The sequence below is a fragment of the Loxodonta africana genome, chromosome 14 (genome assembly GCF_030014295.1).
Source record: "Loxodonta africana isolate mLoxAfr1 chromosome 14, mLoxAfr1.hap2, whole genome shotgun sequence".
Lineage (NCBI taxonomy): Eukaryota > Metazoa > Chordata > Mammalia > Proboscidea > Elephantidae > Loxodonta > Loxodonta africana.
The window spans coordinates 15,523,122-15,547,785 of record NC_087355.1 but is presented as its reverse complement, the minus strand read 5'-3'; the positions used below and the strand labels follow the sequence as shown (position 1 = coordinate 15,547,785).

The 24,664-nt window shown below is 38.5% G+C and overlaps 1 protein-coding gene across 2 annotated transcripts in view; it reads left to right on the top strand.

Annotated features, from left to right (window-relative positions):
• Window positions 1–456: 456 nt before the first annotated feature.
• ARMC1 (armadillo repeat containing 1) overlaps window positions 457–24,664 on the top strand; it is a 52,581-nt gene continuing 28,373 nt past the window's right edge. The window contains exons 1-3 of one of the 2 annotated variants that reach the window (XM_003408328.4): window positions 457–695; window positions 5,374–5,594; window positions 9,777–9,868. In XM_003408328.4, coding sequence (XP_003408376.1) covers window positions 5,412–5,594; window positions 9,777–9,868 — 275 coding nt within the window. In that variant the 5' untranslated portion in view covers window positions 457–695; window positions 5,374–5,411. The remainder of the gene's footprint in view (window positions 696–5,373; window positions 5,595–9,776; window positions 9,869–24,664) is intronic. The other variant, XM_023545740.2, reaches the window with a different exon arrangement.

Sequence of the window (24,664 nt, the reverse complement as noted above, 5' to 3'; positions counted from 1 at the left end):
CAAATACTACTTTGCGGCCTTCTCGCTGCTAGCAAGACAAGAGTGGACACCCACGGGAAATGAAGGACATTCAAGAAACGTTCACAGTGAAAACTGAAAAAAAAAAAAATGATTATATACTATGAAATCTTATCAAACTGCTTTATTGGAACTGAAAGAGTTGCTAGAGAAGAAACATTCAATCTCAATTTCTCAACACAGGGAAAACGTTCTCTCAGCTTTGGAACGCTGGGAGTTGTAGTCAGCAAAGTGCTACAGTTTCTCAGCTGGAATCAAGTTTCTCTGGCTAGTGCTTGGTGGACGGAGAGTCGCTAGGCCCAATCGAGTGTTTCTGGCTTCTCATTGGACCCGTCCATCCAACGGTTTAGCGCATTGCTCCCGATCACCAATGAGCGCTTTAGTCTAAGAAGGTCTTCACGGATTGGATAGGTCATCCTTGCTTTAGACTCGGTATCAACTAATAGGAGGGCACAACCGACGGAAGTGATAGGGTCTCTCGGGGAGAATCTGCAGCGCCTGTCCTCCCATTGCCTTGGCGTTTTGGCTGTTTGGCATAGTCTGGTCGCCCGCAATCGCCAAGGCCGCAGCTGCGAACGCAGGGCCAGCTCCGCGTCCTCTGGGGCCCTGTACTTAAGTCACTGATGTGGCCCTGATGGTGCGGCAGGCTCTGGACTGCTAAAGCTCTGCAGCGGTAGGTAAGGTCCGCGGGCGGCACACAAAGCGCTGGAGCAGGGAAGGCCGCGAAGAGCGGTCCCTGCACCCAGGCTGCGGAGTTGCCTAGGCGGGGGCGCCGTGCTTCTGTTCGGGAGGACCCAGCAGTGCGTTCCCAGAGAGCCGCGTTAAGACCATGTGTCCCCTGAAAATTTTAGCTTTGTTCACTTCCCATCTTGTCCCTCTCACGTCCAGTTTTTTACTAACGCTGAGCATTATTATTGATGGGTGTCATCTCATAATCTTTCCTACCAGGTTATTTTTTTGTTACTTTCTGTTAGTTTTGCACCTGCATATTTCCTAAAAGGGAAAGGGCATTATTGTGTTTGGCTTAATTGAAGAGACACCAGTGTTCATATCTCTGTATTTTAAAAACTTCTTGGGGAATTTGTGCGGTTGGCAGTTCTGTTCTTGGTACTTAGTGTGCCGATGTGTTAGGGCAGCACAGAATATACCCCAACACCTGCCAGGATTGAGGTTCCCAGAGAATCAGGTATTGATCATGTTTGGAATTTCCCAGGCATGCTGTTGGTTCAGCACGCATTCTTTTTTTTTTTTTTTTCTTCCATTCGTGACAACCATTGATTTTAACTGAGGAATCTGAGGCTTTCAGGAGGTAACTCAGCTTTTCAAAAAGTTACAGTTAGTCACAAGTAAGGGGATCTCAATGCCTATGCTATTTTTTAAAATTCGTTTGATCGAATAAGGTTTTAGTTTGTGTGTTCTCTCTGTGCTGCCCTTAACATGTGAGAGCTAAATAATTATCTGAATGGAATGGTAAATCTTGAGCGAAAGAAAGAAAATCTTTCAGTTATCTCACATGTATCATCTAACTTCTTGTTTCTCAAAATGTGGTTGCCTGTCCAGCAACATAGGCTGGAACTTGTTGAATGCACAATGTCAGATACCACTGCACTACTGAATCGGAATCTGCTTTTTTACAAGATCCCTTAGGTGATCTGAATGCTTGTTAAAGTTTGAGGACCACTCATTGTTTTATAATGATTTGTTTATCCAAAATGAAATAAAGAGAAAATAAAAGTATGCAGTGTACCCACTTATGTTCTAATAAGATTGGAAAGCAGAAGTCAAGGAGAAAAGTTTTTCACGTTTTCCTCATTTTCTAGTGAGGCTATGATAATTGTAATTAAATATATAATATTTTAATTTAGTGGCCAAAATTTTAAAATAGCTATGAATAAATAGTAATTCAGAAATACCATATAATACATCAGGTGCTGGTTTTTAAAACAAAGAGCAAGCTGAGACAAAAGAAATGTTAAATATTACTGCTGGCAAACATGCTGTTGGTAGAGACTAATTCTCCGCTGGAGTTTTCCCCCACTATTTTGTTTCATTGATCAAGAGCTTCCAGCCAGTTTCTTTGGAGGGAAGAGGTAGATTTGTTACTGCTAGTGGTTTTTCTAGTTTATTGATTTATCTGGTAATAAAACTGAAACCTAGTTCTAAATTGTTGCTCGCTAATGAAAGAAAGTAATTTTAGAGTTTTAATGTTTAGGGTTTTATTCAGATGTTCATAACCATGTTAAAAAAGGCATGAATTTATAGACCATCATAAAGTTTTTGTGGCTCCTATTTGAACCAGAAATCACATGATGTATGTATTAAAATGCAAAGTCTTGGATCCTATCCTTAAAGATACCTGTTTAGGTCTTGGGGTTGGGCCTGGGAATCTGAATTAACAATCCCAGCAGAATCTGATATAGGCTACCCAACAGGTTTTAGAAGGCAACTTTCCCCCCCTACACCACTTAGCCTAATCTCTGAGTATTGAGTCTATTGCTTTTTTCTTTTATCTTGGCTTTTTTTTTTTTTGCAATACTAATTATAATATTTTCATTTTGAGAAAATTACCTGCCAAATACTGTTTTGTAATTGTGTGCCATCGAGTCAATTCTGACACCTAGCAGCCCTATAGGGCAGAGTGAAACTTACCCATAGAGTTTCCCGTTGCCCATAGAGTTTACCAGGCTACAAACTTTATGGGAGCTGATGGCCTGGTCTTTTCTCCGAGAGCCGTTAGTGAATTTGAATACTGACCTTTTGGTTAGCAGCCAAGTGCTTGAACCACCACACAGACATCACACCCCTTGCTGTCGAGTTGATTGTGACCGTATGGACAGAGTAGAACTGCCTCATAGGGTTTCCAGGGCTGTAAACCTTTATGGAAGCAGACTACCACATTTTTCTCCTGCACAGCGGCTGGTGGATTCGAACCACCAGCCTTTCAGTTAGCAGCCAAGTGCTTAACTAGTTGCCACCAAGGCTACTTAATGTACCATCAGGGCTCCTTAAATACTATTCTAGTAAAACCTTTATTTTGCATTTGCTGCAAATTTTTTTTGTTTTAATTTAACTGTTTAATGTATATTATCTGGAGTATGATTGTTTCTTGCCATGTGATGTGAGTTGAAGGTCTTTAGCAGTAGTTTTAAAATCGCTAAGAAGTTATTCCTATTCCATTTATTGAATAATTTTACTATTTTTCATTGATTTAGACGTATGTAACTTGTTGGTTGCTGTCGAGTTGATTCTGACTCATTAACTAATATATTGAACACTTAATGTACTCAGGCAGTAGTCTGTTGTCATTTAATCTGGATGGTAACCTATTTGGTACCTGTTACAGTCAGTATGAATTTATAGATGAAGACCCGAGGCAAAGAGAGTTTAAGTGATTTGCCTAAAATCACAGTGTTACCAGTGGTGAAGCCTGGCCTGACACAGGAGTCTTCTTTCTTACACTGAATGTCTAAGATAGCTTTCTTGAGAGAAGTGTCTTTACATCCTGCCACCCCAGCCAATACAACTGCTTTAGGTTTTATGTTGTTGTTAGTTGCTGTTGAGTTGGCCTCCAACACTTGGTGACCCCATGCACAATGGGATCAGACTATTGTGATCCATAGGATTTTTATTCGCTAAATATTTGGAAGTAAGTTGCCAGGCTTTTCTACCTAGTCCTTCTTAGACCTGTTCAGCATTATAGCAATATGCAAGCCTCCACTGACAGATGGGTCGTGGCTGTGCTTGAGGTGCATTGGCCGGGAATCAAACCCAGGTCTCCTGCTTGGAAGGTGAGAATTCTCCCTCTGACCCATCGCTGTCCTCACTTAATCTTCATAGCTTTGTATATTTCAAACATGATAAGGCCAGTTCTGCTTCATTACCTTTTTCTCCAAAAATAGCTTTAATAGTATCTCTGGAGTTATAGAATAATAATTTTGACTCCTCCCCAAAGTTGGAATTTTTCTTGAACCTGCATTAAACTTATTAAGAGTCTTCACTGAGATAGTTATAAAACAGTATAAATTTAAATTATGATTAGTATTTTTCCCTTTTGGCATTTGATAAATGTTAATTAGGAAAAAGCCAACAAAATAACTTATTAATTTGTGGAAAATATTTATATCTTTTTATTCTTCCTAAAAAGGAATATGGTTTGTAACTTGGTTAATTGAAGTTATTATTTTTAACTTTGTGCATACATGAAAATTATTCCTTAATATTGTTTCTCTGACTTTTGTCTGTTTAGCGTGTTACATTTTCTAAAATATCGTGTTTACTTTTACAGAAAATAGATATGCTGAATTTAAAATGACTGTGTGAAAAGTAGAGCCCTGGTGGTGCAGTGGTTAAGCATTTGGCTGCTGACAAAAAGGTTGCCAGTTAGAATTCACCAGCTGCTTCTTGGAAACCCTGTGGGGCAGTTCTGTTGTGTCCTATAGGGTCAGAGAGTCAGAATTGACTCGATGGCAGTGGGTTTGGGTTTTTTTTTTTTGGCGTGGAAAGTGGAAAGACTGCTGACCAGTTTCCAAACCAAAACCAAGCCCATTGCTTTCGATTCCCCATAGTAAAGAAGGTTTTACTCTAGTTTACACTAACTTTTGTGACATGCGGCAAATTATTTAACTTCTCTGTGACTGTTTCCTTATCTGTCAAATGAAGGATTAGGCTGAATTACCTCAAATTCCACTTCACTCTTCCTGTTCTTACTTCTCTCTTAGGCAGTAGAATACTGCACACTCAGAGATGAACTGGTAGGCTTAGGTTCAGTTGTGGTTCACTGGGATCTCCCAAACTCCACCGCCCAAGGCATAGGACAAGATCCCCTTCCTAGCTTCTTTGTTAACTGACCTCTTTGACACAATTCCTTTTCCTAGAAGATTTTATTTTTCTTAGATCCAGTATCTTAGTATGCTGGGTCTTGTTATTAGATAAACAAGAAAAAAAAGTTGTTGGCTAGCCTGAGGCACTTGTTTTAGGCTCAGAAATGTTCTGCAGAGGAAGTAAAAACATTGGCAGTGCTACACTTTGGAAGTACAGCGAAGGTTACAAGCATGAACTATAAAGATCTTGTTTATTATGACTTTAGTGTTAAAATATGTATGCTAAAAAGGAATTTATTGGAATATTGAGGATGGCATATGTTCTTTGAACATTGTGCACACATAGATAACTTGATTTCTTCAGTTAGCTTCTGATGTTCATTTTACTCTTCTTGAACTGTGGAATTGCCAATTCTTAAGTTTGTGTGAGTTGAATTCATCAGTTTCTTTTAAAGGTATTATAATCTTGGTTATTTAGTAAATGCCGTAATATACCTTGGTATCCTAGAACTAATTTTGCAAACTATTTCTACAGAGTTTAAGAAGATCTTGTTCAAGTGTATGGCATAGAAGATGAATTCCTCCTCCTCCACCATGAGTGAAGAACCTGATGCTCTATCCGTAGTTAACCAGCTACGGGATCTAGCAGCAGACCCGTTAAACAGAAGAGCCATTGTCCAAGATCAAGGATGTCTACCTGGCCTTATTTTATTTATGGACCATCCTAACCCCTCTGTTGTTCACTCGGCTTTGCTTGTAAGTTGTCTTTAGTAATTCCAGTCCCAGTGTTTTTATTTTTGCCATTAAGGAGAATTTGAAGAAGTGTTAGATGACATGGTAAAAAATTCAGAGAGGCTAGAGTGAATAGTAGTAAGTCTCCTTCTTGTCTGTACGTGTATGTGTGTGTGTGTGTGTATGTATATATAAATATATGTTGTTGTTTGGCGCCTTTGAGTTGTTTCTGACTCAATAGCGACCTTAGTACAACAGAGTGAATCACCGCCCAGTCCTAAGGTTTTCCCTGGCCAGTTATTTTAGAAGTAAATCACCAGGTCCTTCTTCCTAGTCTGCCTTAGTCTGGAAACTCCACTGAAACCTGTCTACCATGGGTGACCGTGCTGGTATTTGAAATACTACTAGCATAACTTCTAGCATCACAGCAACACGCAAGTCACCACAGTATAACAAACTGACTTATATGTATATAGAAGGCTACATACATACGTATGTCCGTATGCATGTGTATAGTCTTTACACAAATACGTGGAATGTTCTTCAACTTGTTTTTTTCACTTGACAAGAAATCTTGAGGATTGTATCATATCAGTACAGATAGACACTCAAACTAAAAGGGCATTTGGGTTGTTTTTTTGTAACAACTTTTTTTGGGGGAAATGTACCATACAATTCAGCTATTTAAAGTGTACAAATTGTTGGTTTTTATTTTAGTCACAGAGTTGTACAGCCTTTACCACCATTAATTTTACAATCTTATCATCTTAAAAAGAAACTTGTACCCTTTAAGTGTCACCCCCAACACTTCCCCAGCCTTACCTGCCCTAGGCATCCACTAATCTACTTTCTGTCTCTATATATTTGCCAGTTTTGGACATTTCATATGAATGAAATCATATAATATGTGGACTTTTTGACTTTTTTTTTTCCACATAGCACGATGTTTTCAGGGTTATCCTATTGTAGTATGTATTAGTACTTCATGGCCAAGTTACATTCCATTATATGGATATGCCATATTTTCTTTTCCCATTCATCGGTTGATGTACATGGACTTCTTGTTTTAATATAAAGTGAAAAAGAAAAAATAACAAAAAGGGAGGAAAAAAGAGAAAGAAAAGAGAAAAAATTACAGAGAGCTGAAACCCAGAGGTAAAATTTGGTGTTTGTCTACGGAATCTGAAATGTTCAGTTAGTTTAGCCGTTGTTCTAAAGCTTGATCAGATAAAAGGTTCATTAGCCCAGATTGAAAACACAATTATCGTCGCAGTCACAAATTGCTCCAATTCATAGAGAAAAAGAACTGATTTATTTCAGGAGTCAGTATATGCAGCAGTGAGGTAAGGAATGGGTTGGAAAACTTAACGTACGGCAGTATATTTTATGGTCATTCTAAGTTTTTACTTTAGTCAATAAAATATTAGTATGAAATTGAGTAACAGATAAAAGTGGTTGGCTAGAAAGTGGTCATTCAAGAAATTGATTACATAATTTGAATATCCTTGTAACCTTTAAGAGGATTTCTAACATTGACATTTTCCCTTTTCTCCTTAAGAGCTCCCTTTTCTCTCCATTTTCTTCCTTCTTCACACATGAATTTCTCACCATGTCATCGTACCCCATGTCATCTACTACTGCAGCCTTTTCTGTGACCTTTTTTCCTATATTGCAGACACCCAAACTAACAAAATTTTGTTTAAGGGTCTATTCAACTAGGCTGCCTTCTTCATTTCTATTCCTGATTTGTTAAATGATGCTGCGGAAAATTCCAGTTTGCGTTTTTATTTGACTTTCTATGTTGTTTCTTAAGATTTATCCATTTTTAATAGCTGTATAATATTCTTCTGAACTGTTACAGAATTTACTTAACCATTTCTTTTTTTTAATTTTTAAGTTCTATTTTTCCTTGCCTTCATAATAGTGTGTGTAAAAGAAACTAATGTTACCTTAACCAGGGAAGGATGGGAGGGCTGTTATAAGAAAGTAAGGGTACTGGAACCTAAGAGTGAGAAGTGCAGGACTAAAACTAGTGATGAGAATGCATACTGAGACTGTGGGAGATGATCTGTGTCTCTTCCTGGGGCTTTGCAGGTATCGGTTTCTGTTTCTGCCTTCTCCCCTCCTTCTCTGCTGACCTGTTGGTGTACAAAGTTCCCGTGTGGCTGCTCCTAGATAGCAGCCTTGTTTGACTCACAGTGATCCCATGTAACCGAGTAAACTGTTGCATAGGGACTTCTAGGCTGTAATCTTTACGGGAGCAGATCTCGAGGCCTTTCTCCCATGGAGCCTCTGGGTGGGTTCAAACTGCCAGCCTTTCAGTTAGCAACTGAGTGCTTAACCATTGTGCCACCAGGGCTCCTTAGCTCCTGGTTAACATGTCCCTGTAGCATGACCCCCCAACTGGTGTTTTTGAGTTCCCAGTTCCAATTGTAGGAGAGGAAATCTGGTCCCCTTAGCTAGGGCCACGGGAGGGCAGATGGTCTCTGCCATCTGAGCAGCTGAGACCTGGGAGAGCATACTCCTAGGAGAAGGTGTGGCCAGTCTCTTCAAACTGAAAACAGATGGAATATTGGCATCTCTAGTATACTCACATATCTATGATTTCCCTTTTAAATTTTTCCTTTGCTACATCAGAGTGAATATTTTTGACTTCTGATCCCAAAACTACTTTGCAGTAAATTTAGGATTATGGAATTGGTAGTTTCAACTTTAGTGTGGTCTTTTCAGCAGTGAGTTTAGTGACTCAGATTTTAGCATATTGCTTTTAGTGAGTAGGATTCACCCTCGGGGCTGTGGTGCCTTACTAGTGGTTATAGTCTTCTGGCAAAGCCCTCTCTGAAGCTTTTCTAGGTTGTTGTATGTTACGTAAACTGGACTCTCTGGATCTCTGAAGCCCTCTTGCTGTGTAACTCCCTTCTCTTCATTTTTCTGCTCTTCATAATGTAGCCAATCCTGCCGCCTCGACTCTGATCCCTGTCTTTATAGCTCAGCAGGGCTGCTGGGCTCTATTTGGCTTATCTCTCCATGTGCTGCAGCCTGGAAACTGCCTCCAAGGCAGTAAGCTAGGGCAGCTGTAGGGCTCACCTCATCGTTGCCATTCTCTCAGTTATAGGTTGCCTTTTGCTCATTGTCTGAAAGCTTTTTTTTTTTTTTTTAATATACGCTATTCTGTTTGCTTTTTTTTTTTTTTTTTTTTTAATGAGGTCCGGGTAGATCTCATAGCAGGTGATTCCTTTAGGGACTGAAGTGGAAGTCATGGCGGGAGTAATGGAGAAGAGTAAGAAGAAAGGATAGGAAGTTGTAGTCTGAGGGAGGTCTTTGAACTTGTGATTTGTAGATGTCACTGTGTTGGATAATGACAAAGCATTTTGGAAATGGTGAAGGTCATTTGACTGAGATGGCAGAGTTTGGGTGGTGGTGTCCACAGAGGTATTCCTCAGAGAGCCACATATGAATGATGAGAAGTGATAGGAGCTCTGTAGATGGTAGCAGTAGTGGGAGGGGACAGCTAAATGTAATCCCTAAAGAAGCAGCTTGTGAAGGAAAATGTATATTAAATATTTTGAGAAAAGCACCCTAGAAATGTTAGTTTAACTCACAAAATAGAAAATTTAATAAAAAAAGATATTTTAAAGATGAATTGTTTCGAGGTAAGAACTAGCTCATTCTGTAAAGGTTTTGTTCCCTCAGCAGTTAACGTACAAAAAACATCTGGGGAAACGATGGCTATTGAGACTTTTCCCTGAAATTAAGGACAACAAGAGATTAAGTTCCTTGTATCTTATGTTGTCAAAATGGAGTGGTGAAAATAAAATCGGAACAACCTAGTTCTGACCCTGCAAATAAGAACCTTCACTTCAAAGAGTAGGTCCAGCTACTACAGGATCATTCCTACCCTAGGGGACTGCTCTGATTTTCACATTTAAAGGAGAGTTTCTAAACAGTTCAAAACCTATTGATTCTTCAAACAAAAACCTATTTTTTTCTTTTTCCTCTTTGCCCTCTCCCCTTTTGTCTCCTACTTTACTCTGGCTCTACTTTTTCTTTTTCTTTACAAAGATCAACGTATTATTTTTGTAATGGATATGTTCCAAGTAACACTGGCTAAAGAGTGGAATAAAGTCCTCCTGCAGTAAGTGAGAAGTGGTTTTAATTTTGAGTAGTTTGGACATGTGAATTAACCTATTACCATTTTTGCTGTAGGCCCTTCGATACTTGGCAGAATGCCGTGTTAACAGAGAAAAAATGAAAGGAGAACTGGGTATGATGTTAAGCTTGCAAAATGTTATACAAAAGTAAGTACAGTATGTAGTGTCTCCTGATGAAGTAGAAAAATGGATTTTCTTGTTAAATGTATACTGTTTGTTAATGTATAATTTTATTGAAACTTTCATTCTTAACATAAAGGTGTACTTTTTTTAGGTTATATGCCCAAAAATATTCTGATGGTTAATGTCTGATTATTCCTAAACATTGGTATTGATAATAATCCATGTGAAAATGTTTAGATTTTGTTTAAAATGCTGATAATCATTGTACTTATAAATTTTTTTTTAAAGAAAATCCTACATTTTGTGATGTTTTGTAAATTGATTTGCTAACAAGAGTAACACAGGTGACTAATCACATTTGAAAACATTCAGTATAATACTAGTGGTACAAAGTTTTCTTGTTACTTCATTCTGGTCTTACTCAAAAAAAGCTTCATCAAGATTATGGATATAAAAAGGGCTTTGGTGAGATTTTATAAGCATCATTGACAGGTCTTAGAGACTTAGAACCAGTTAATTTGACTAATTTTAAGAAATTGATTTTTTTGTTGTCGTTTTTTATAATTTATTTTATTGTTGAGAATATACAGCAGAACATACACAAATTCAACAATTTCTACATGTACAATTCAGTGACATTGATTACATTCTTCAAGTTTTGCAACCATTCTCACCTTCCTTTTCTGAGTTGTCTCCCCCATTAACATAAACTCACTGCCCCCTAAGTTTCCTATGTAATCTTTCAAGTTGCTGTTGTCAGTTTGATCCCATATAGGTAGATCTTAAAAGAGCACAATGCTCAAGGCAAACATTCTTTACTAGTTAAGCTAAACAATTGTTTGGTTTTAAGAAGACTTTAGGGAATATTTCTGGTTTAAGGTTTAAAGATTATCCTAGGGCAATAGTTCAGGGGTTCATTCACCCTCCATGGCTCCAGAAAGTCTGGAGTCTATGAGAATTTGAAATGCTGTTTGATCAGGATTCTTCTATAGAATCTTTGATCAAAATGTTTGGTAATGTTAGCCAGGCATCATCTAGTTCTTCTGGTCTCATGGCAAAGGAGGAATTTGTTAATGGAGGCAGTTAGCCACATACTGGTTTCATTCTCCTGTTCTTGACTCTTCTTCTTGCTCTGTTGCTCAAGGTGAATAGAGATCAGTTATTGTGTCTTGGATGCCCAGTTGCAAGTTTTTAAGACCTAGGCACTATACAGTGAACTAGGAGGTATACCAGCACTGAACATGTTATTAGGCCAGTTAACTGGGATGTCCCATGAAACCATCACCTTAAACCTCCAAGTCAAGGAACCAAATCCCTTGAGGTGTTTGGTTGTACATAACCACCCTCAGCATCTTTTTTTTTTTTTTTTGTCATTGTTGCAAATGTATTTATTAGACAACTTCTGCCAATTCAGCTTTTTATAGATGTACACCTTATTGACAGCAACTACATTAATTGGTTATGCAACCCAGCAAAACATACACCAATTCAAAAATTTCTGCATGTCTAATTCAGTGACATTGATTACATTCTTCCAAGTCATGTGCCCATTCTCACCCTTCTTTCTCGAGTTGTTTCTCCACTACTAACACGAAGCCACTGCCCTCTAAGTTTCTTCTCTTTTTGAGTTGCCATGGTCAGTTTAATCCCATGTAGATAGTTCTTTGAAAGAACACAGTGCTCAAGGCAGACACTCTTTACTAATTAAGCTAAATTGTTGTTTGGTTTAAAGAAGACTTCAGAGGATATTTTTGATTTAAGATTATTTTAGGACAGTAGTTTCAGGGTTCATCCAGTCCTTATGGCTTTAGAAAGGTAGGATTCCATGACAGCTTGAGATTCTGCTCTGTATTTTTCCCTCTTTGATCAGAATTCTTCTATAGAATCTTTGATTAAAACTTTCAGTAATGGTAGCTGGGCACCATCTAGTTATGGTCTTATGGTAAAGAAGAGTTGTTTATGGAGGCAATTAGCCACCTAGTCTGAGGAAATGGATGGTTTTTAACTGTACCCTTATTTTTCTAAGATTTTCATATACATTGCCTCTTTTTGATAGTTACAACTTTTGGAGGCGGGCTTGATAGAAATTAACTTGGTTTTGTGGGTGAGGAAAATACAGAGACACCACATTCCTTATCTAAATCTCCCCAACTGTATTTGGTGTAGCGGTTAAGAGCTTGGCTGCTAACCAGAAGGTCAGCAGTTCGAATCCACTAGCCGCTCCTTGGAAACCGTATGGGGCAGTTCTACTCTGTACTGCAGGGTCACTATGAATATCAGTCGACTCGATGGCAGTGAGTTTGGTTTTTGGTTTTGTTGCCTCTAGTGATATTTGGTTTTGCTCTGTTTTGGGACCTTGCTGATTTCCTTGTAAAAAGCTAGAAATTGAAGATTGAGTGTTTTGACATTTTACGATATTTGAAAGCAAAAAAGTCTAGCTTTCTCAGTTAACATCTTAGTTTGTATCTTGATCTTAACTAACATGGTATACAAGGTGTGGCTGTCTTTAAAACTATAGTAAGTAACCATTTAATTTATTTGTTTTTTTAAAAAACTTATCTTGCAGTTTCTTTGACTTCAGTGATCACAAAAGTCCTCCTATAATTCCCAGACATTTTAAATGAAATTGTATCAGTGGAGAATCATCTCAACTGACATCCAAGACAACATATAAGCAACATCATGATAAATGAAGAAAACATTGAAGTTGTCAGGATTTCATCTTACTTGGATCCATGATCAACACCCATGGAAGCAGCAGTCAAGAAACCAAACAAGGCATTGCATTGGGCATATCTCTTGGAAAACACCCCTTTAAAGTGTTAAAAAGCAAAGATGTCACTTTGGCAATTAGGGTGCGCCTGACCCAAACCTTGGTATTTTCAATTGCCTCATAAATACATGCAGAAGCTGGACAGTGAATAAGGAAGACCAAAGAAGAATTGATGCCTTTGAATTATGGTGTTGAAGAATATTGAATATACTGTGGACTACCAGAAGAATGAACAAATCTGTCTTGGAAAAAGTACAGCTAGAATGCTCCTTAGCAGTGAGAGTGGTGAGACTTAGTCTCACATACTTCGGACATGTTATCAGGAGGGACCAGTCCCTGGAAACGGACATCATGTTTGGTAAAGTAGAAGGTCAGCAAAGAGAGGAAGACTCTCAACAAGATGGATTGTCACAGTGGCTGCAACAATGGGCTCAAGCATAGTAACGATGATGAGGATGGTGAAGGACTGGATAGTGTTTCGTTCTGTTGTACATAGAGTCTCTGTGAGTCGGAACTGACTGGACAGCATCTAACAATAGTTATATATTTTAGTAGTCTTGGCTTCTAGGTAAATGTTTTTAAATTTTTATTAACCTTATGTTGAGAGATTTTTAAAATATTTATTGTCATACTCTTACGTTACAGAGTAGTTCTACAATGTGTTGATATTTGGTAATGGTATGCCAAGATAAAGACTGATGCTTTTCTTTTAGTTCGTTTTTATTCATTTGATCACTTAGGAATGAATAACAAAAAGTACTAATTGCCAACAATAGCTTATGGTTTGGGGGGAAAATCTGTTAGAAGTAAGAATTTTTATTCTAGTCTGGCTTAAAGCAAGCAACCTCTGACTCTCATTTTCCTTATCTGTAAAGCCTGATGTTCTACCTGGCTTTACCTACCTCAAAGAGTGACCGATGATCCAATAGGATAGTATGTGTAGAAATGATTTGTAAATTCTAAACTGTTGTCAAAAATATAAGGGTGCATTATTGTTCCTAAAAAAAAAAAAAAAAAACCCAAACGTGTTCCTAAACAAAAAAAAAAACTTTTTTTTTTTTTTTAATTCCTCACTCCTCTGTCAGTTTGTGGTACTGTGGTGGCTTGTGTGTTGCTGTGATGCTGGAAGCTATGCCAACCGTTATTTCAAATACCAGCAGGGTTACCTGTGGTGGATAGGTTTCAGTGGGCCTTCCAGACTAAGACTAGGAAGGATGGACCTGGCAATCTTCTTTTTAAAAAATTGACCAGTGAAAACCTTACAAACAGCAGCGGAACATCTGACAAGAGTGCCAGAAGATCAGCTCCTCAGGTTGGAAGTCACTCAAAATACTACTGGCGAAAAGCTGCATCCTCAAAAGTAGAGTCGACCTTAATGACTTGAATAGAGTCAAGCTCTTGGAGCCTCCATTTGTTGGTGTGGCATGACTCAAAATGAGAAGAAAGAATTGCAGACATCCATTAATTAATTGGGATGTGACATTTACGAAGTATGAATCTAGGAAAACTGGATGTTGTCAAAATTGAAATGGAGTGATTGAAGATAGATATCCTAGGCCTTAGTGAGCTGAAATGGAGTTATATTGGCCATTTTGAATTGGACAATCGTAATGGTCTAATATGCCAGGAATGACAAATTGAAGAGGAGTGGTGTCACATTGTCAAAAAGAACACTTCAAGGTCTATCCTGAAATACAGTGCTGTCGGTGATAGGATGATATCCATACGCCTACAAGGAAGACCAGTTACTTAAATTTGTGCACCAGCCACTAATGCCAAAGGTGAAGAAACTGAAGATTTTTACCACCTTCCGCAGTCTGAAATTCATCAACCTTGCAGTCAAGATGCATTGATAATTACTGGTGATTGGAATGTGAAAGTTGGAAACAAAGAAGAATAGTAGTTGGAAACACTGGCCTTGGTGATAGAAATGACACTGGAGATTGCATGATAGAGTTTGGCAAGACCAAGGACCTGTTCACTGAAAATACCTTTTTTCAACAACATAAATGGCGACTATACATGTGGACCTCACCAGATGAAATACACAGGAATCAAATCGACTACATCTGTAGAAAGAGATGATACAGAAGCTCAATATCATCAGTCAGAACAAGGCCAGAGTCCAGCTGTGGAACAGATCATCAGTTGTCCATATGCAAGTTCAAGTTGAAAGCTGAAGAAAATTAAAACAAGTCCACGAAAGACAAAGTACGACTTTGAGTATATCCCAACTGAATTTAGAGGCCGTCTCAAGAATAGATTTGATACGTTGAACACTAATGACCGAAAACCAGACAAGTTGTGGGATAACATCAAGGACATCATGCATAAAGAAAACAAAAAGTCATTAAAAAGACAGAAATGAAAGAAAAGACCAGATGGATGTCAGGAGAGACTCTGAAACTTGCTCTTAAACCGTCCAGTAGCTAAAACAAATAGATGAGATGATGAAGTAAAAGAGCTGATCAGACAGTTTCAAAGGGTGACTTGAGAAGACAAAGTCAAATATTATAAAAGAAAAATGTGCAAATACCTGAAGGTGGAAAACCAAAGGGGAAGAGTATGTTTGGCATTTCCCAAGCTGAAAGAACAGAAGAAAAAAACAAAGCTTGGAGTTGCAATATTGAAGACTTCTATGGACAAGATACTGAGCGACACAAGAAGCATCAAAAGAAGATGGAAAGAATACACAGAGTCACTGTGCCAAAAAGGATTGATGGACATTCAGCCGTTTCACTACCACCACCCACCCGTTGCCCCCGAGTCAACTCTGACTCATAGCGACCCTATAGAACAGAGTAGAACTGCACGGTAGAGTTTCCAGGGAGTGCCTGGTGGATTTGGACTGCTGACCTTTTGGTTCGCAACCACAGCTGTTACCCACTACACCACCAGTGTTTTCTCGGTCATTTCAGGAAATAGTGTATGATAAAAAACAATGGCATTTAAAGGAGTCCAAGCTGCACTGAAGGCATTGGTAAAAAACGAGACTCCAGGAATTGATGGGATACCAATTGAGATGTTTCAGCAAACAGATGCTATGCTGGAAGCACTGCCTTGACTATGCAAGACATTTAGAAGACAGCTACTTGGCCAGCCGACTAGAAGGGATGCACATTTGAGCCCATTCCAAAGATAGGTGAGCCAACAGAATGCAGAAATTATCAAACAATATTATTAATAACTCATGCAAATAAAATTTTGCTGAAGATAATTCAAAAAGGGTTGCAGCAGTACTTTGACAGGGAACTGCCAGAAATTCAGGACAAATTCAGAAGAAGACATGGAACGAGGGATATCATTGCTGATAGCTGAAAGCAGAAGATACCAGAAAGATGTTTACCTGTGTTTTGTTGACTATGCAAAGGATTTGACTGTGTGGATCATAAGGAATTATGGATAATGTTTCGCAGAATGGTAATTCCAGGATACTGAATTGTGCTCATGTGGAAGCTGTACATAGACCAAGAGGCAGTTGTTTGAACAGAACAGGGGGATAGGGCGTGCTTTAAAATGATGAAAGGTATATGCTAGGGTTGTGTCCTTTCACCATACTTACTCAATATGTATGCTGAGCGGACAGTTTGAGAAGCTGAACTATGTGAAGAACACAGCATCAGGATTGGAGGAAGACTCAGTAACAACCTGCATTATGTGGGTAACGCAACCTTGGTCGTGGAAAGCAAAGAGGACTTGAAGCACTTACTGATGAAGATCAAAGACTACAGGCTTCAGTATGGATTATACCTCAACATAAAGAAAACAAAAATCCTCAGAACTGGACCAATAAGCAACATCATGATAAATGGAGAAAATATTGAAGTTTTAAAGGATTTCAATTACTTGGCTCTAGTTTGTTTTACTTGGATTCATTTACAATCAGTGCCCATGTAAGCAGTAGTCAAGAAATCAAACGATTGCTGCATTGTATGAATTGCTGCAAAAGACTTTTTTAAAGTGTTGAAAAGTGAAGAGGTCACTGAGTACTAAGACACGCCTGAACCGAGCCACGATATTTTCATTTGCGTCATATGCATGCAGGGAGACTGAAGACAAATTGATGCCTTTGGATTATGCTGTTGGTAAAGAGTACTGAATATACCAGGGACTGCCAGAAGAAAACAGATCTGTCTTGGAAGAAGTACAGCCAGAAGGCTCTTCAAAAGGGAGGATGGCGAGACTTTGTCTTACATACTTTGGACATGTTATCAGGAGAGACCAGTCCTGGAGAAGGACATTATGCTTGGTAAAGTAGAGGGTCAGTGAAAAAAAGGAAGACCTTCAATGAGATGAATTGATACAGTGGCCGCAACAGTGGGCTTAAACATAGCAAGGATTGTGAGGATGGTGCAGTGTTTTGTTCTTTTGTACATATGGCCACTATGAGTTGGAACCAACTGTACATCACCTAACAACAGTGACTCACAGTGACTCTATAGGACAGAGTACAGCTGCCCCATAGAGTTTCCAAGGAGCGCCTGGTGTATTCCAACTGCCGCACTTTTGATTAGCACACAAAGCTCTTAACCACTGTGCCACCAGGGTTTCATATAGTTAACAATTTTTAATCTTTTAACTGGCCTATTAGGTCTATGGTAAACGGTAAAATAAGCATAATATAAATGCTTCTGTGGGGGGTTTTAACTTCCTTAACAGATTTCATGATTGAAGTTGAAAATAATTGAATAAGATTTTAAAAAACAACATTGTAAGAATAAAAAGAGGTAGGAATTTTGATTAAAAATAATATTGACATTTTAAAATATACTTTAGATTTGAACTTTAAAAAGGTGCCATAGATTTAACCTGTAAAACAATTTTTAAGTTGGTTGGCTCATAGTTATATATGTGTTTGTGAATGTATGTGTGTATGAGAGCGAGAGGTACATCTATAAAATAATTGGGAAACTACTTACATCTTTGTAAGAGAGGTTGTGTGTCAGTTCAGCTATCCTGGAAGGCAGATCCTGAGTTGGAGTTAGAAGTGGAAGAGACTTACTTTGGGGTAATGTATGTAAAGATAAATGGGGGAGGAAGCAGAATTGGGCAGGGAAAACCTTTAGACTGAAATGCAGATCTGACATCAGTGAAAGAGGTGAAGAGGAAACAGAATTAGGCAAGGAGAGCCTTGGATTGCGATGCAGATCAGACAGTGTTGGCCAACCCCATGGGGAGCTCCTGAGCAAATACTGACCCGAGAAGGAATTGGTGTCGGGCAGAAATGGCTAGGTAGTAGTTCTCCTCACTGCTTAGTCATCGCCTGGGGGCTGCCCAGGCAGAGCGTAGCCTTGGTTTGGATTGAGTGCTGTGGTGGATCCCGGAGCCACTGACAGCTGGCCGCTGTACTACTTAATGTATTTCCTGCAGCCGAAGGAAGTGCAGGTTCTTTCTTTAGGAAGATCCAAACCTCGTACCTCCATGGCTGCTGCAAGTAGCCTGTTTTTTTAATTCAGATAAACTGTATCTTTGAGAATAATGTGGTGATCGTTGCTAGCACCTCTGGTAGTAAAACAGATATACCAAAAGAGGAAAAAAAAAAAACCTGGTGCAGTTGAGTCAATTCCAACTCATAGCAACCCTATAGGACAGAGTAGAACTGCCCCATAGGATTCCCAAGGCTGTAAATCTTTACGGAAGCAGACTGCCACATCATTCTTCCACGGAGCAGCTGGTGGGTTCAAACTACGGACCTTTCTGTTAGCAGCTGAGCGCTTAACCACTGCACCACCAGGGCTCCTTAAGCAGATGTACATCCGTTACATATTCTGTTATAATTTGGTCCTATAATCAACTTCCGAAAGTGGAAATATGGTGTAATAACTTTTATATACATTTTGCAGCTCACTTTGCTGCTAGAAATCTCAGGGTGAGTTTTATATTTGCATAACTGATAAGACCCTATAAACATCTGTTTTGGGGCATTATTTTGCATTTTGACATGTGTTAACAGATTCAGATGATTGATTTATCATTATCCGAATTTAACTAGCTTATGAACTAACTGGCATCCTGTTCTTACACAGGTCTCCTTGTAAGCTGTATCACAAAAGATTGATACATGTACCCTAATTGTTTTCTTGCATGTGGCTGCCCCACTCCAGCCAGCCACCAAGAATGGAATTAGAAGCAGACTTTCAGATAAGCATCTCTCAGTTTAGGAGTACTGAGTTAGGGGGAAATTTAGTTATGCTGCTGTGGAATGATACAGCTAAGAAAGTACCAGAAGGATATTCCCATACCTCAGAAAGCTCCAAAGAGCAAAGAAAATCTGTTGTGGAGGGATGCTACTTTATTAACTGAAGAGGAACCTTACGCCCGGGAGCGATCGATGGGGAGACCCCAAAACAGAAGTAAGGGGGGACAGTGAAGGTTATTCTTCACATGGGAAGCAGGGAAGAATATTTTATAATAGGGAAATTATGGATACTAAATTTTTGCCCTTTAATTCCCATATTATGCTTTCCTACTATAGAATTTTGCTGGGATTTTAACCTGGTCACAGTAGGCTTTACTTGCATTGAGGTCAAATTTGTGCTTACAGATTGACAATTGGATTGGTTTCAAAGTCACCGTTACTTTCATTTCTTAAATTTTGAAGACAATTTTAAATTCTGTCACTCAAAATGAATCTGGGATTATTTCCTAATTTTAGTCTCTTCCATAAGACCAGTCATTAGAGGTTAGAGCCTTTTTATATTGTATTTTTAGCCCTGAATCCCTTTGTGAAGAGTATTTTCAAAATTTCAACTTAGGAGAACATCTAAGTCCGGTTTAAGACATTTGCTATTTGGTATTTCAAGAGTAATAGTTGATATAAGATGCACTTTCATAAAACACTTACAAATATCTAACACGAAGTGCAGTATAAATAAAAATGGCTTCAATAAAATATGGCAGCTCAACTTTAAAATATTTCGTCTGGGGAACTTCCTAATATTCTAGCTTTTGAAACAGTGCTATAATAAATGGTGATCGATTCTTCCTGTTAAAATCTTTGGTGTAGATGAAAAGTCTGGGCTTAATTTCTTTATTTTATTTTACTGTTGGTGAAAGTATACACAGCAAAACCTGCTCCCATTCCACAATTTCTAGACATAATGATTAGGGACATTGGTTAAATTCTTCACAGTGTGTCAATATTCTCTTGATTTCCGTTCTCATTGTTTCCCTTCCATTTACTTAATCTCCTTGCCCCCTAACCTTTACAGTAGCTGTTGACTCTTTGGTTTTACACCATTTTTTTTTTTAATAATCCAGCACTCCAGGGCAATAATCTTTACTCTGTTACTTAGTTTAAAGGTGCCTTTGAGGAACAGTTTCAATTCATGGTTTGAAAAGCACCTCAGGACTATAGACTCAGGGACGCCTTCAGCCTCAGTAGGTCCAGTAAGTCTGGATTCATTAAGAATTTGAAGTACTGTTCCACATTTTTCTGTCTTTTTATCAGGATTTCTCTGTTCCGTTCCTCATCACAGCATTCAGTTGTGGTAGCCTGACACAATCTAGTTTAGTTCTCAAGGTGGAGGAGGCAGTGGTTCGTGTAGACAGTCCTGAAGTCCAGTTCCTTCTCTGATTCCTGGGTTTCCTTCTTTCTATTTTGCTCCAGACAAATAAAGACCAGTAGTTGTATTTTAGATGCCTACTTGTAAGCTTTTAAGACCCCAAACAATACTCACCATACTGGGAGGTAGAACACAGATTTTAAGAACTGTCTTAGGCCAGTTGACTAGGTTGTCCCACAGGATCATGGCCTTATGGGCTTTGTTTCTCTGTGCTTTGTTTGTGTGTTCTTGTAATTTTTTTTCAGTGTCATTTTGGAATCTTAGTACAGGTTTGTAGTATGTGGTTTATTTAGAAAGATTAGAAAATATTTAAAAATAAAATCCACAATGTCATTTATCAAGGGATAACTTTTTTTTTAAATGAGCATTTTGACTTCACATCTTTACCGTGCAAGTGTGTGTGTGTATTTTAAAACTTTAAATAATGCCAGATTTACAGAAAAGCTATAAGATTGTACAAAGAATCCCCTTATATCCTACACCTAGATCCCCCAAATGGTAGCATTTTGTCATATCTGCCATATCATTCTCTATACATATTGCTGTTTTTAGGTATAGATCTTTGTAACATATATTCATTGTGAAATGTGTTTTTTAGGATTAAAAACGTAGTTTTGTTATGTTTAATGCTCGGATTTGGATCTGGAGCTGGAGTTCTACTTTGTCTGATATCAGCATCACAACCCCCACTCTCATTGTTTCCATTTGCCTTGTCTACCTTTGTCCTTCTTTGTATTTCTGATTCATTTTGTTTTAGCTGTGTCTTGCTTTGTGAGCCAAATTTAAAATCTTTTTTTAAATTGGTGAGTTCAGTCCATTTGTATTAATTGACATGACTGAAATGTTTCACCTTAACTCTTATATTTTTGCTGTAGTTACCATGCAGATTATGTTAACACTTGCTGTGAGTCTCTCTCTATGTGAAGTTTTCTTCGTTTATGTTTAAGATTCCTTCTGATGTTTAGGAAGGTTTGAATTATTTTGGTTACTTTTGTACTTAGACTGTTTTAAATGTTTTACATTTCCTGGTTTTTTTTTTTTTTCACTATTTTGCTTGCTAGATTTTTTTTTTCTTTCTTAGTTCTGACTATAGTTTTTTTTTTTTGATTGTGCTTTAGGTAAAAGTTTGTAACATAAATTAGTTTCTCATTCAAAAATGTATACACAAATTGTTTTGTGACCTTGGTTGCAGTCCCTGCAATGGGTTTCCCATGTCCGTTTGTCCAGTTTTCTTTTCCCTTCCTGCTTCTCATCTTTGCTTTTGCGCAGGGGTCACCCATTTGTTCTTGTATACTTGATTGAAGTAAGAAGCACGTTCTTCACATTTGTGATAGTTCGTTTTATAGGCCTGTCTAATTTTTGGCTGAAAGGTGGACTTTGGGAGTAGTTTCATTTCTGAGTTAGCAGGGTGTCCAGGGACCATAGTCTTGGGAATTCCTCCAGTTTCTGTCAGACCAGTAAGTCTGGTCTTCTTTTTGTGAGTTTGAGTACTGTTCAACATTTTTCTCCTGCTCTGTCCGGGACCCTCTGTTGTGATTTCTGTCGGAGCAGTTGGTGGTGGTACCTGGGTACCATCTAGTTTTTCTGGGCTCAGGCTGGTGGAGGCTGTGGTTCATGTGGTCTGTTAGTCCTCTGTACTAATATTTTCCTTGTGTCTTTGATTTTCTTTGCTAGTTTTTTTTTTTTTTTAATCGTATTTTAGATGAAGGTTTACAGAACCAACTAGCTTCTCATTAAACAGTTAGTGCACATATTGTTTTGTGACATTGGTTGCCAACCCTATGACATGTCAACCCTCTCAAACTTGGGTTCCCTATTGCCAGCTTTCCTGTCCACTCCTGCTTTCTAGTCTTTGCCCCTGGGCTGGTGTGCCCATTTAGTCTCGTTTTGTTTTATGGGCCTGGCTAAAGGGTAAACCTTAGGAGTGACTTCATTTCTGCACTAAAAGGGTGTCCAGGGCCCATACTCTTGGGATTTTTCCAGTCTCTGTCAGACCAGTAAGTCTGTTTTTGTTTTTGTTTTTGTTTTTTAATCCTTTTTGTGTGTGTGTGAGTTAGAATTTTGTTCTACATTTTTCTCCAGCTCCGTCTGGGACCCTCTAATGTGATCCCTGTCAGAGCAGTTGGTGGTAGTAGCTGGGTTCTGTCTAGTTGTGCCGGACCCAGTGTGGTGGAGGCTGTAGTACTTGTGGTCCATTGGTCATTTGGACTAATCTTTCCCTTGTGTCTTTGGTTTTCTTCATTCTCCCTTGCTCCAGATGGAGTGAGACCAGTGGAGTGTCTTAGATGGCTGCTCACAAGCTTTTAAGACCCCAGATGCTACTCACCAAAATAGAATGTAGAACATTGTCTTTATAAACTATGTTATGCCATTATTGCTAGATGTTGCCCGAGACCATGGTCCCACAGCCCGCAGCCCAGTAATTCAGTCCCTCAGGGAGTTTGGATGTGTTTATGGAGCTTTCATGACCTTGCCTTTCCCTAGTTTTTAATGGTATCTTTTGATGTCCTCTTCTTACCTGTTAAACAGTCATTGAGGTTATTCTTTGTGCTTCTTTACCTCTTCATTCTCTTTTCTTTTTTTATTTCTATTTTGTAAGAGCATTTATATATTCTTTCATTCTCTTCCCCACCTTTGTTTTAGCCTTAGATCTACAATTAAATTATAAAATGCTCATCAGCAGTCCTTCCCCACTCATTTCTTGGTTGATTAAAGCTCCTTTTGTAGTAGATTGCTCAAGAAGGGATCATGGGTTCAGTATTCCTTGAGTTCTTTCATGTTGACAACTCTATATAGCTTTGATACATGAAGCACCACTGAGCTAGATCCTTGGTTCACATTTTATTTTCTTGAGATTTTTTAAAAAATGCTGCTCCATGTTGCTTTTTTATGTTGTTTTTGAGCAGTCTGATGCCACCCTTTCTCTTGTAGTAGCTTTGTATAGACATAGGCTGTTCACGGCTCTGCATTTCATGGGTAGACTTGGCAGTTGGAGGTGGGTTATGAGATTCCTCGTTCAGAAGCTTAATCTCCTCTCTGTGTAATGATTTAAGGTCTCATTACTGAATAGATTTTGGCATGGGATGGTGGAGGGGAGGAATTCAATGATGATAATTTTCTGTTCATACTCAGGGTAACTCAGTTCCTTTATTTTTTTTCTTTTTTCCAATATTTTGGGACTATTTTAGACTTACAGAGAAGTTGAATAGAGAGTTTCTATTTACCCCTCATCCGGCTTTCCTTTACATTTAACCAAAAGACCAAACCTGTTACTGTCGAGTCGATTCCGACTCATGGTGACCCCTATGTGTTACAGAGTAGAACTGTTCCATAGAGTATTCTTGGCTGTAATCTTTATGGAGGCAGTTTGCCAGGTCTTTCTTCCATGGAGCCATTGGGTGAGTTTGAACCACCAACCTTTAGCAGCCTATTACAAACTGCTTGTGCCACCCATACTCCTTACGTTACCATAGTATAATTATTAAAACAAGGAAATCAACACTAGTATGATATAGTACTGTTATAGTACTATTAACTAAAGACCTTATTTGAATTTTACCAGTTTTGCACTCTTACGATTCAGGACCCCACATTGCATTTGGTTGTTATTTCTCCATAGTTTTCTGCAGTCTGTAAAAGTTCCTGAGTCTTTTTTTGATAACTTGGAAGAGTGTTGATCAATTATTTGTTCAAAACCTTCAGTTTATGTTTGTTTGATTATCTCATTATTGGACTGAGGTTAAGCATTTTGGCAAGAGCACCACAGAAATGATGCTGAGTCCTTCACAGTACATGATTTCACAGGACTTCTGTTACCAGTATATCATATTACTAGTAATGTTGGCATTGATCATTTGGTTAATGGTTTTTGCTGAGTATCCACTGTAAAATTACTGTGTTTCCCTTTTTAGTTGGTATACAGCTCAAGGAGATGCTTCGAAATTATGGAAATCCTGTTTTCTTTTCAAGCTTTCACTATCGGGGATCTTGAATACAAGAATCGTTGTGGTATTGGCCTATTGGTTATTTTTATATTTCTCTTTTTCCTTCTACACTTCTCTCCCATTTGTTTAATTATTTATATCAGGCTAGACTCATGGATTATGATCCAGTACTATCATTATTTATTTTTTTGCTCAGATTGTTCCAGCTTTGGCCTTTAGGAATTCCTTCGATTGACTCCCATGTTCTTTCAACAAGTCCCATCTTTTTATTAAGCATTTCATTATTTTCTGGTACCAGGAGATGTTCCAAGCTTATCTTGTATTTTCCCTACCCCAGCCCTGGAATCTCCTACTTTTCCAAGGAGCCCTGGCTCCTTTAATTAGAAAATGGTGTTTAGAAGCCAAGATCTAGATGCTAGGCGCTCGTTGATACTGAGGTATCATTGCTGCTAGGCCCTCTCAGGAGATAGAGCTAGAAAAAATATATGTGTGTGTTTTTCTGTGTTGTATATGTGCACTGGTGGCATAAGTTGCAAAT